The sequence below is a fragment of the Podarcis gaigeae genome (assembly GCF_964106915.1).
Source record: "Podarcis gaigeae genome assembly, chromosome: 11".
NCBI lineage: Eukaryota > Metazoa > Chordata > Lepidosauria > Squamata > Lacertidae > Podarcis > Podarcis gaigeae.
The window spans coordinates 64004922-64018148 of record NC_139687.1 but is presented as its reverse complement, the minus strand read 5'-3'; the positions used below and the strand labels follow the sequence as shown (position 1 = coordinate 64018148).

General features: G+C 48.9%; 1 protein-coding gene across 1 annotated transcript in view; it reads right to left on the bottom strand.

The window, feature by feature from the left end:
• Nucleotides 1-2061: 2061 nt before the first annotated feature.
• The window catches only part of PHF24 (PHD finger protein 24), a 39340-nt gene continuing 28174 nt past the window's right edge, over nt 2062-13227 (bottom strand). The window contains exons 6-9 of the mRNA XM_083702883.1: nt 12304-12494; nt 11895-12061; nt 5919-6011; nt 2062-2428 (exon numbers count right to left, since the gene is read on the bottom strand). Coding sequence (XP_083559009.1) covers nt 2329-2428; nt 5919-6011; nt 11895-12061; nt 12304-12494 — 551 coding nt within the window. The 3' untranslated portion in view covers nt 2062-2328. The remainder of the gene's footprint in view (nt 2429-5918; nt 6012-11894; nt 12062-12303; nt 12495-13227) is intronic.

Sequence of the window (13227 nt, the reverse complement as noted above, 5' to 3'; positions counted from 1 at the left end):
GGCAGGGATCCAGCAGGACCCTTTTTTCGGTCTTGCATGGCCCAGGATTGAGGCCAAGTTAAATAGGAACAGCCAACAGCGAGTCAACAACGTGATGCAGCAGCAGAAAAAGCGAATGCTGTTCCAGGCTGCATCTACAGAAGTCTAGTGTTCAGGTCAAGGGAAGTCACTGTCCTATTCTGCCTCGGTCAGATCAGGCCACCCCTGGAGTCCTGTGTCCAACTCTGGGCACCACAATTTCAGAAGGATATTGACAAGCTGGAAGGTGTGTAGAGCAGGGCAACCAGGGTGATTAAGGGTCTGGAAACCAGGCCTGATGAGGAACAGTTGAAGGAGCTGGATATGTTTAGCCTGGAAAAGAGGAGACTGAGAGGAAACAGGATAGTCATCTTCAAATGTCTCAAGGGCTGTCACATGGAGGATGGAGCAAGCTTGTTTTCTCCTGGTCTGGAGGGGAGGACCAGAATGGATGGAATCAAGAGACAGGAAAGGAGATTCCGACTCAACATCAGGAAGAACTCCTTGACAGTGGAGTGGGCTTCCTCAGGAGGTGATGGAAGCTCCTTCATTGGAGGTAAAAGCAGAGGACAGGGCAGGATGGCCTCTTGTAAGGTTTCCCCAGAGGCCACTAGCTGCTCTAAGTTAACGGAGTACAAGAGCGGAAAATACATGGAGGCTCCACCTGCCTTCTGTTCTTACTTACAACCCCTCTGGGGAGCAGGCGCAACCTGTCAGCTTCCTCCCTCTTCATCTCAGAGTTGCCCCTGTAGAACTGGAATCAGCCACCTCTGGCGCCACCTGCTGTTGGTCTTCCTGCTTCCTGCCCTACCAGTCCCAATGGGTACCAATGGGCATCGCCGCTAGATGGACCCTCAGCCTGATGCACCCATATCCCAGGTGGTTCATGTATTCTTCACTCTGTTCTCCAGGCTGAGCTATTGGGAGCCTTCATGGGAGTAGAAACCACTCAAAAAAGGACATGGGAAGCATGTTCAGCCTTGGCCAGAAGGTAGCTTCTCCCTGTTCTGCTGAAGTGTGCATCCTCTTCCTGGGGTCATCTCCTAGAGATGCAGAAATAGGTCTTTGTGGAATTCCCCTTGCAGGGTTCCAGGTCCTTAGGGGCCAGGATCCACAGCAGTGTCTGTAATTATGACAATTTGGCAGGGTGGTGGTGGACAAAGAGTGGAGATTTGGGTCTGGCAAATGACTCTATTTTGTGGCGATGAGCCAGTGCTCTGTCTAGCTAGCACTTCCATTTGCAGTTTGCAAAGGCCACTACTGAGAGGTGAAAGGGCAAGATCCTGCAGGCAGCCCATGAGCTCGGCACTCTCTCAGCTACGCAAGGGCCAAGTTGTCAGTTCCAGTTTCTCTCACTTTCTTGTTTTTCCAATCTTCAGTTTGGTGCGACACATTTCAAGAGCAGTTTGAGAATTGTTGACTTTCAGACATCCTCATGAAATTTCATCAGCATCAGCATGCCTGCGCATATTACGTGGCTGGGGAACTGCATGGCAAAAATTCAGAGAAGTGTGAATTTGGAGGAACAGCTGTCTTTTGATTCCTCATATTGTCTAGGAAAGCCAGGCAAGTTCAACTGAACAGGAACTGAACAGATTTCCTCCCTCCCTATTGAAAAACGAGTGTTTCCTCTGCCTGTAGCTGGTTCCTCCCCTCCCCTTGCAATAGCTAATAACAAACTAGAATGCAACAGGGGACTTTGTGGGGGGTTGGTTTGGATGACCCTTGGGGGTCCCAAGCCTGCAATTCTATGATTCTGTGATTTCTTGACCAGGAGCCCAATGCTGAGGCTTTCATTTTGTCACTGGCCATTCAGGAAGGTGCTGAGATGAGCAGATGCCCAGGAACCCTGGAACTTGGCTGCGATGCACAAGCCGTGCCTGCTGGATAATGAGAAGGCTGAGGAACACTTGAGTTTTCTTTTGGCTCTAAGCAGGAGCTGTGAGGTGCAGCTGGAAGATCCGAACTGTTTTATGAACTGGCCAACCTGGAAGTGCAATGTCTGCGTTTTAAACCGATTGATAAAAAGGGGGTGTCCCTGCCCAATGATCTCTGTGGGTGTGTGGGGAGTGATTCAGAGAAGGGGTTGAGGGGAGGGAAGTGATGGGCAAAGGGGCCAAATGCTTTGTCCTCCATCATCACCAATCTCCTGGCTGTTTTCTGGCTTCTGTCGTTTGGCTGCTCCAGCAATCAAGAAGTTTTGCCCGTGTCAATCCAGATGGCTTGGCAGGATCGTGGAGACTTTCCTGCTCTTCCCAGGAAGGCAAATCTGTTTGTCTCTGACCGCCTCCCCCCTTGCCAAGCGTGCCCCTATGCCAACGGCTTCAGGTGGATGGCAGGGCTGTTTGGCCGGGCAGCGAGGATGTAGATGGTGCTCTCTCGCAGGAAAGCAGGCCAGTTGATGGTCCGGCTGTGAAGGAAACAGAGGGAGGGAAAAGCTTAGCAGGATGGAGCCCCCAACAGATGCCAGCCCAAGAGCAAGGCTTAGCCTTCCCCTGGCCTGGAACCTCTGGCTGTTCTCAAAGACAGCTCACAGAAGAAATTTAAAGAATATTTAGCTAAGTATTGTGATACAAGATACTTATAAAAATCTTGGAAGTAACAAATAGGCTTAGGGGTAGAATAAGAATATGTGGCAGTAAATATTAAGGATTAGAATATTAATAAAAGAAAGGAGGATAGTAAATGAAAGGAGTGAATATTATTAGAAATATGAATTTGGAGAACTGCTATACAGGGGTTATAATGAAATTCAGATAGAGGTGATTTGAGGAAGTCAGCTATCACGAGAATTAGAGATTTGAAGTAAGAATTTTGTTTTGTGTGTTTTTCTTTTCTTGTTGTGTGTTTTGTAATGTTTTCTCTTTTTCTATGTGATAAATATGGAAGCCAATATTATTATTATTTTTTAAAAAAGACAGCTCCCAGAAGCCCCAGCCAGCATGGCTATGTGATGCCATGCATGATGGGAGTTGTAGTCCAAAATACTTGCCAGGCATGGGGAAGGCTGAGCCAGCGGCTTGGCTGGCACAGAATGAAAAGGAGCTGGGCATGAGGCAGCCCAGCAAGCCAGCTTGCCCCCCAGGGCGGAGAGTCCAGTGCTGACCTCCTAGAGAAAGCCAAAGCGTGACGTAACTGGTGTGGGGCAAGGGGTCCTGCCCCTTCGGCTGTGAAGCTCACTGGGTGGCCCTGGGCCACTCACTGCCTCTCAGCCTTACCTACCTCCGAGGGTTGTTGTGGGGGGATTCTGTGAGGGTGGTGGGGAGTTTCCCTTCGACAAAGTACAGGATCATGGCAATGAAAATAATGAATAGAGTTGGGGCAATGACAGAACCCTGTTTAAAACCTGTGAATGGGTCACTTTGAGAGCCATTGTTATCTGCGCTAGAATTGGTCTCCACGGTCACTTACGGACTCATTGTTAAATCCGTGTTTATGGAAGACAATCTTACTCGGCTACGAGCGATTGCAGCAGCAGAAGAAGAAGAAGAAGAAGAAGAAGAAGAAGAAGAAGAAGAAAGTGAGAATGGGGAGAACCATGTCTGCCCCACCTTGAGCTCCTTGGAGCAAAAGGTGGGGCAGAAAGACAATAAAAAAAGAATAATAATGAAAGCCCCCAGCAACGTGGGGCACCTTAACCTCCCTGGGGAGGGAGATGTGTGGCCACTGGCTTCTCAGCCAGCCCTTGTCTCCCCTCCTCTTTTTCCTCTTCCCATTTCCCCCCCCCAATCATCCCAGTCCCACCTTCCCCCTCTCCCTTGACTCTGGTCTCAGCAAGCAGAGAGTTGCTATTAAATTATTCTTCCACTTCCACCCACTTTCCCTTCAGAGGGTTCAAGGTGGCACACGCGGTTTTCTGCTTTCCCATCTGACCCTCACGACAACCTGAGAGGTAGGCAGGGTGAGAGGTGGTGCCTGGCCCAAGTGAGCCAGCGTCATGTGGCTGAGTGGTGATTCGAACCCTAGTCTCTCCCAGGTTCTGTACTCATAGAATCAATCATAGGATTAGGTTGGAAGGGACCCTGAGGATCATCTAGTCCAACCCCTTGCAATGCAGGAATGTGCAGCTGTCCCGTATGGGGATTGAACCCGCAATGTTGATGTCATCAGCTCCAGGCTGGGGAAGGCACCTGAGCTACTCTAACCATTAGACCACACAGCCTTATTGTAACTGATTACCTCGCCCTACTCCAGGGAGGAGTGGTTCTTGAGAGTCAAGTTTGCTCGCCCATCCATCTGTCAAGGGCCTGGGGAGCAGCCAGAGATGCCCGCCTTTGCTCTTATGCCAATCTGCTCCAGGCCTGAGTGACAGTACGTTGGCAGGCAGGCCTGGCGAGAGAGATGGCAACGGCAGAACCAGGCAGATGGCTGGGGAAACGTGTTGTTGCAGGATGGCTCCCATCTCATTTTGGATCCCACCAAGGCCTCAGCTCACAAGCAGCCCCCCTCCCAGCTGCGCTTCTCCCTCTCGCCCACCACTCCCCACCCGAACCGGGAGTCATCTCCCCCCAAACTGGAAGGATGCTTAGGGTTTGCCTTGCTGCCAACAGTCGCCATGGAAACCCGGGAGCCTGAGCGCGACTCCTAATGAGGCAGAGCGATATTGCAAGAGTTGGCACATCTCTCCAACATTTAGGAAAGTCAGGAGTGACATTACGGTGGTGGAAACTGAGGCAGGAGTTGGCGGTAGTGATGCTTCCGAATACCAGTTGCTTGAAACAGCAGGAGGAAAGAGTTGTTCTTGTGCCTGGTTCCTGCTTGTGGGTTTTGCACAGACATCTGGCTGGCCATTGTGAGAAGAAGAGGCTGGATTAGGTAGCCAGTGGCCTGATCCTGCAGGCTTTTAGGTTACTATGTGAGGAGGGATCAGGGGAAGAACCTGGGTTGCCTGCAGAGAATTGCTCAAAGACTGGAGAACATAATCCAGGCTTCCTGAGCTCCAGAACCAGTATGTGACCCACAGACAGAGGATAAGTCCTGGGTGCCACCCCAGAGTCTGGAACCAAGCCTGATGAGGAATGGCTGAAGGAGTTGGGAATGTTTAGCCTGTAGAATAGAAGACTGAGAGGAGATATCATAGGTAAAGGGACCCCTGAGCATTAGGTCCAGTCGTGGACGACTCTGGGGTTGCGGCGCTCATCTCGCTTTGTTGGCTGAGGGAGCAGGCGTACAGCTTCCGGGTCATGTGGCCAGCATGACTAAGCCGCTTCTGGCAAACCAGAGCAGTGCAGGGAAACGCCGTTTACCTTCCCACCAGAGCGGTAACTGTTTATCTACTTGCACTTTGACATGCTTTTGAACTGCTAGGTTGGCAGGGGCAGGGACCGAGCAACGGGAGCTCACCCTGTCGCAGGGATTCGAACCACCAACCTTCTGATTGGCAGGTCCTAGGCTCAGTGGTTTAGACCACAGCGCCACCCGCATCCCAGGAGATATGATAGCCATCTTCAAATATCTGAAGGGCTCTCATACGGAAGATGGAGCGAGGTGGTTTTCCCTTGCTCCTGAGTGGATCCCCTGAACCAGTGGATTCAAATGAGAAGAAAGGAGATTCTGACTAAATATTAGGAAGAAATTTCTGGCGCAAGAGCCAGTTGACAGTGGAATGGGCTCCCTTGGGAGGATGTAGAGGCTGAAGGGGCACCTGTCAGGGATTCTTTAGCTGCAATTCCTGCATTGCAGGGGGTTGGACTAGATGGCCACTGGGGATCCCTTCCCACTCTACAGTTCTATAGATTTCCCAGCCAGTGAGGCACCTGCAGTGGTTTCTTCATCTGAAAGAGTCTAGTCTTAGCTGGACCCTGCCACATGGTTCTTCTGAACTTGCAGACTCTGCTGGAGGCCTCTCCCTGGCACCCTTTAAGGACAGACTACCTTTCTCTGCCCGGTGACCTGCTTACCTTGGTTCCTCTGGCTCTGGATTCAACAGCACCTGGTCCTGGCTTGCATTGCTGGCTGGGCTGCTCTCTGAGATGGGGCCCACGTGGCTGATGCTGTAAGGAGCAAAGGGCACCCCCAGGGTTACATCACCCTAATGAGCAGCCTGATGAAGGACTCTGGCCACAGGTGCCCCACAAACTGCACCCCAAGATCACCTGTGGCATTGCGAAGATCATTGCAAGGGTGGGGGAGGCCTGGCCCCTTCCCCCAGGCTGAGAAGACTTTGCAAAGGTGCCCCAAGCTCCCAACAGGTTGGAGAAAAACTAGGCAGATGCCCAGAATTCTCAGGCCAAGGGGAAGAGCTTCTGCTTAATAATAATAATAATAATAATAATTTTATTTTATCCCGCTCTCCCTGGCCAGAGCCAGGCTCAGGGCGGCTAACACCAGTAAAATTATAGTACAGTGGTACCTCTGGTTGTGAATGGGATCCGTTCCAGAGGCCCGTTCGCAACCTGAAAGGAACGCAACCCACGCCTGCGGGTCGCGATTCACTGCTTCTGCGCATGTGCGAGCTGAGAAAACCCGGAAGTAACTCTTTCCGGTACTTCCGGGTTGTCGCAGAACGCAAACTGAAAATGCTCAACTTGAAGCAAACGTAACATGAGGTATGACTGTAAAAACATAATGGGGGGGGGGAACCAATTTAAAATACAGGTTAAAATGCAATTCAAAATGCAGCCTCATTTTAAAAGTAGCCCATAGATCAAGACCATAAGGGGAGGGAAACATAAGGGTCAACTTGTTGGTTTCTGCTTCCTTCACTGAGCAGCGAAGTGCTTGTCACAAGACAATGTTTACATTCCACAGTCAAGTGCTGTTGGGTTTTCTCACGGGAAAGGTGACTGGATGTGACGTACACTGGTTTCCTGTTTTTCACTGTTCTTTGCAGTTCAGTGTGATTCTCTCCGTGCTTTAGAGGAGAGAGGATGCCTTTCTCTGCTCCGGCAGAGGGAAAATGTTTTTCTGTAAATTACCAGCTTTGAAGTGTAAATAAAGTAATATAGAGCATGTTGGCACGTACTTTTCATCATTCCGCTGTGCACTGGACACTGCTTATCTCCAACATTTGGTTCCGGGCCCAGAAAAACGCAGTGTTTTGAGAATGGACTCCAGAAGTCGGGCTCCTGGCAAAGGAACAAAGGAGCAAAGAATTGGAGTGCCGGCAAAGGATCGGAATGCAGAGGGCCGGATCGGACGATATCTCTGCGCGTCAAGATGATTTGATGAGGTATGTGCTACAGCTCCGGGCAGCCTGCCAGCTTCTAATTAATGGCTTTATGGCTGGACTTTGAACTTTTATAGCCGGTTTTGCCGTGGCACAGGCAAAAGGCTAGAAGGATAAATTTTTCCTATGCTGGGGGAAATCGAAAGTAAAGCAGCTGCAGCAGTGTCGCAGCATGAATTTAAGACAGCAGAGAGAACTTTCACTTTTGAACTTGCCTTTGGAATGCGGTTTGAAGCAGCTGCAGATAAGCAAAGCAGTTAAGCAGAAAGGCACAGGTTCACAAAGCAGAGGCTGTTTTTGAATTTGCTTTTGGATTGAAGCAGCTGTACACAGACACAGCTTGTATGAAGCAGCCTGATTTAAAGCAGCAGAGATGACGCAGAAGGCTAATGCCAAAGTCATGATGGCTAGCTGCAGAAGGCTGGATGAGGCAAGTGGGGAATTTGATGCCAATCAGCCAAATGCTCAACTCACAGTAGCCAGTGATACTGCCATGATTCAGAATGGAGCAGACCGCCGGGGTGCTAGCTGCATGGGCAAGGGGGAGTCTTCACAGACGTCATCCCATAGTGCAGTGGAACCACCAGATGGCGCCAAAGCTTTGAAGGCAGTGAAATGCTACTCGTGTGGACGTCTAGGCCATATGAAGAGGGAATGCAGATATCCCAGGGCCAAGACAGAGCAGCGCAGCGAAAGCTCATCGCGTGGAAAAGGCCGAGGCAAAGGCAAAGGTCCGGTGTCCAGGACAACGCAGCACAAGGCAATGGTCTCACGCTTCACTCCAAAGGTTGCAGAGGTCCAGAAGACGTCTAGATCTTTCTTCGTTGTTGATTCAGCGGCGACCCACCACATGTGCAACGATAAGCGACTGTTCGTGTCTTTTACACCGCAGGAAGGTGCGATTCACCAGGCGGATGACCACACAATTCCCAGTAAAGGCTACGGAACTGTTGTTCTTCACAGTTTGGACTTATCGATACAGGATGTGCTTTATGTGCCAGATGCCAAGCATAATCTGCTTAGCGTTGGACAGCTGAATGAGCGGAAAATTGACGTTTCCTTTAAGAACAAAAGGTGCATCATCACAAAGAAAAATGATTATGTATTGCATGCTGAATATGTTGATCGTTTGTATGTTTTGTATTTTGATGATGTTGTGCAGGATGACACTTGTTGCATTGCAGGTTCTAACAAAAGTTTGCATGCAGAATGTATTCACGATTTTCATCGAAAATTTGGTCATTTGCATTTTGAGGCAGTATCTAAAATGCCTGCCTTGGTTGAAGGTATGACTATTAAACCCTGCAGGTACCACATGAAGTGCAAGGCATGCGCAGCAAACAAAGTGAAAATGGCTGCGAAAGGTAAGGTGTCTAGTAGGCAAGCTACAGAACCATACCAGGTTGTTCATGCTGATTTGGTTGGACCACTAGCGCCCTCTTTGGGTGGAAACAGGTACTTCATGGTTCTCATTGATGCATTTTCCAGGTATATTTATGTGTACAATCTCAAGCAGAAATCAGAGGCTTTTCCAAGGTTCAAGGAATTCTGTGCTTGGTTGGAAAATGTGCATGGTAAGAAGGTAAAGACTCTTTTCAGTGATCGCGGGGGAGAATTCACTTCTCAGCAGTTTGAAGCTTTTCTGACTGAGAAAGGAATTCAACACGATTTGTCTAGTCCTCGCTCGCCATGGCAGAATGGACTTGCGGAACGAGCAAATCAGACATTGCTTCAAGGGTTAAAAACCTTGCTGCATGATGCCAATCTTCCAGAGAGTTATTGGGCCGAAGCTCTCTCATGTTTCACTTACAGTTATAATCGCAGGTTATCTTCAGCGATTGGTTGTACCCCCTATGAGAAGATGTTTGGCAAGAAGCCATACATCAAACACATGAAAATTTTTGGTTCTGACATGTGGGTTCACTCACCACAAAGCTCCAAGTTAGACAAGCGTGGATTGCATGGTATCTTTCTAGGTTATCAGAAAGGGTCTTACAGAATAATGATGACTGACTCTAAGGCAATTAAGCTCACAAGAAGTGTTGAGTACAATGCCAAGTGGGGGGAGAATGTGGGAATTTTCCAATGTTATCCTGATGACAGTGATGAAACTGAGGATAGTCAAAAGCAACCGCAACAACCCACACCCACTGATGAAGGTTCTGATTCTGAGTCTGAAACTGAATCGGGTGATTCAGAGGATTTCAAGAGTGCGAAAGCCTCTATGCGACCCTCTGAAAGCTCTGATCAAGAATTGGAGGAACCATTGTTCACAATAGGTCACTTTTCTCCTAAGAAGGAAGAGGAGAGTATTGAAGACTTAAGGCTAATTCGTAGGTCACAGAGAGCAACAAAAGGCAGACCTCCAAAGAGATTTGCTGATGAGTTTGCTAAGATAGCAGTAACAGCTGTTAAAAGCTCCAAGAAGGTGTTTGAACCTTCAAGTTTCCAAGAAATCCAGGATTTGGATTCAAAGGAAGCTGAGCCATGGTTAAATGCCATGAAGGCTGAGCTTGATTCCTTGGAAAGGAACAAAACATGGGACCTTGTTCCAGTAGTTCCAGGAATGAAACTGCTTGGAAGCAAATGGGTCTTCAAAGCGAAGACAGATCAAAATGGCAAGATAGTCAGACACAAAGCCAGATTGGTAGCCAGAGGTTTTGCACAGGTACCAGGTGAAGACTATCACGAGACCTACTCACCCACCGTGAGGTATGAGAGCATTAGGCTTATGCTCAAGCTAGCTGCAGAAGAGAATCTACACATTAGTCACCATGATGTGAATACAGCTTTTCTGTACGGATCTCTAGATGAATCACTTTATATGCTTCCACCTGATGGCGTACAGGTAAAACAGGGATTTGTTTGTGCTCTGAAGAAGTCCCTTTATGGTCTCAAACAAAGTGCACGGTGTTGGCACACAAAACTCACTGAAGTATTGTTTTCTCTAGGTTTTAAACAAGGGAAAGCTGATCCATGTGTATTTGTCAAAGAGGAGGGGCAAAAGAAACTGTATTGTTTGTTTTATGTTGATGATCTTTTATTCTTTTGGAAGGATGTCACAATGTACAATAATGCCCTAGCTCAATTGAAAGAGCACTTTGACATGAAAGATCTTGGTGAGGTAAACAACTACCTATCTCTGGAAATAGAGAGAGATCAAGATGGTAACATTCTAGTACACCAGTCACGTAAAATTGCTGATGTGTTAAGCAAACTAAACCTGATGGATGCTAACCCTGTAGACACACCGATGATAACAGGTTATCAGGTAGATGACACTGAAGAAGCATTTTCTGATACTACACTGTACAGAAGTGTGCTAGGCAAGCTAAACTTCATTGCCAGATGTTCAAGACCTGACATTGCTGTTAGCTGTAATCTGCTAAGCAGACAAGTCAACAATCCTACTGTTAAGGATTGGAAAGCTCTGAAACGCATAGCGCGGTATTTGAAAGGCACTATGCATTACAGACTGAGATTTAACAATCAGAAGTCTGGTGGTCTTGAGATATTTGCAGATGCAAGTTTTGGAAGTGACACTACAGACAGGAAAAGTACGTCTGGAGTTTGCTATAAATACAATCAGGGTCTATTTGATTGGTCATGCAAGAAGCAAACAACAGTTAGCTTAAGTACTTGTGAAGCTGAACTGAATGCACTGTCTTATTCACTTAAGGATTGTGAATGGTTGTTACAATTGTGCAAAGACATAAAAATTCCTGTCAAATGTCCAATCCAGGTTTACCAGGACAACAAAGCATGTTTGGCTTTGCTGAATTCTGAAGGTTGTAAGCAAAGCACGAAGCACTTGCAATTAAAGTTGCAACATGCTAGGGAACGTATTCAAAAGGGACTCGTAACGGTGTCCTATATGCCAGGTAATGAAATTCCTGCTGATGTATTGTCCAAGATTGTATCAAGGGATCAACACTGTACCTATGTGCAGAAGTTGGGTTTGTACTGATATTGTACGAACACGCTGCCCAGTGATGTTCACAGAAAGGGGGAGGATGTTGGTTTCTGCTTCCTTCACTGAGCAGCGAAGTGCTTGTCACAAGACAATGTTTACATTCCACAGTCAAGTGCTGTTGGGTTTTCTCACGGGAAAGGTGACTGGATGTGACGTACACTGGTTTCCTGTTTTTCACTGTTCTTTGCAGTTCAGTGTGATTCTCTCCGTGCTTTAGAGGAGAGAGGATGCCTTTCTCTGCTCCGGCAGAGGGAAAATGTTTTTCTGTAAATTACCAGCTTTGAAGTGTAAATAAAGTAATATAGAGCATGTTGGCACGTACTTTTCATCATTCCGCTGTGCACTGGACACTGCTTATCTCCAACACAACTGAGTCCAAACCAATGGCCAGGCAAAACAGCTCTGCCTTGCAGGCCCTGCGGAAAGATGTCAAGTCCCGCAGGGCCCTGGTCTCTTGGGACAGAGCGTTCCACCAAGTTGGGGCCAGTACTGAAAAGGCCCTGGCCCTAGTTGAGACCAATCTAACCACCTTGAGGCTTGGGACCTCCAAAATGTTGTCATTTGTAGACCTTAAGGTCCTCTGCGGGGCATACCAGGAGAGGCGGTCCCTTAGGTATGTGGGTCCTAGGCCCCATAGGGCTTTAAATGTGCCCACGTGCCCAGTGGCAAATGCAGGAGGGTTCCCAGCCAAGCCAGGGAGGCTGTGGCTCAGAGTGGGCGGGTGAGGCCCTTTACCTGACGTTGCAAGAGGGCACCTCCTTGTGCCGCTTACGGAACCACGTGTGTTGGCTGCGCCGACTCTCTGCCTCGCTGATGAGCCCGTCCCCGTGCTGGTCCAGCGACAAGAAAGTGGATCGTGCCCGCTCTCTCTCCTTGCCCGTCAGCAGGCGCAGCAGGGCGTTCTGTGGGGGGGAAGCAGAGGAGGGGCGTGTGATTAGAGCAACGTCTTCGAAGGGGCTTTGGCTGTGAGGGGTGTGGAAGGGGCTTTGCACTCCTGAACTGGCCACCACAGCGCTCAGGAGTGATGCAATGGCTTGCCAGGCCTCGGAGAGAGAGGACAATGCTGGGCTGGAGGCAGCCATGGACTGAGTGACTCAACAGAAGGCACCTTCCTAGGTTTCTCATCGGAGTCACCTTCACCCACCTGTGTCCGTGATCTCTGCAGCTGCAGGACGGACTCGTGGGAGAGGAAATCCACCCATTCGATGCGGCCTTTCTTCTCTGGATCCAGCGCTGAAAACTGCAGGGCGTCCTGGTCTTCCTGCTCCTCGCTGCTGGGCTGCTGGTTCAACAGCCGCTTGTAGCCCAAGAAGACCTTCAAGGTCAGCGCACTGTCTGTAGAGCCACCAGATGGGAAGAGTCAGTGGCCGCTCTCTCTCTCTCTCTCTCTCTCTCTCTCTCTGCAGAGCCTTAACCCCTTGAGCTGTTAGTGCTGCCACGCTCCCCTCATACGAATACAAAAAGAGCCTGCAGGATCAGGCCAGTGGCCCATCTAGTCCAGCATCCTGCTCTCACGGAGCCTGCGGGAAACCAGCAAGCAGGATCCGAGGAGTTTCCGGCAGCTGGGAATCAGATGCCTTGCTTCCTCCAGCTGTGGAGGCAGAGCAGTCACTGAGAGCCCTCTACATGCATTTGCCAAATCCTTTTTTAAAAGCCATCTAGTTTGGTGGCCATCACTGTGGCAGGGAGTTCCACAGTTTAACTAGACGCTGTGTGAAGAAGGACTTGCTTTTCTCTGTGCTGAATCTTCCAACATTCGTGTCCATGAGTTCTAGAGTTCTAGTGGGGAGAAGGGAGAAGAACTTTTCTCTGTCCACCCGCTCCATGCCATGTATAATTTTTATAAACATCTACCACGTCCATTTTTGCCTGCCCTTTCTCTAAACTAAAAAGTCCCAAATGCTGCAACCTTTCTTCAGCCCCTCAGCCATTTCTGTTGCCCTTCTCTGAACTCCAACTCTGCAATATCCTTTTTGAGATGAGGCAACCAGAACTGGACCCAGTACTTCAAATGCGGTTGCACCACAGGTTTCCATAATGGCGTTATGATACAGCCAGTTTTCATTTC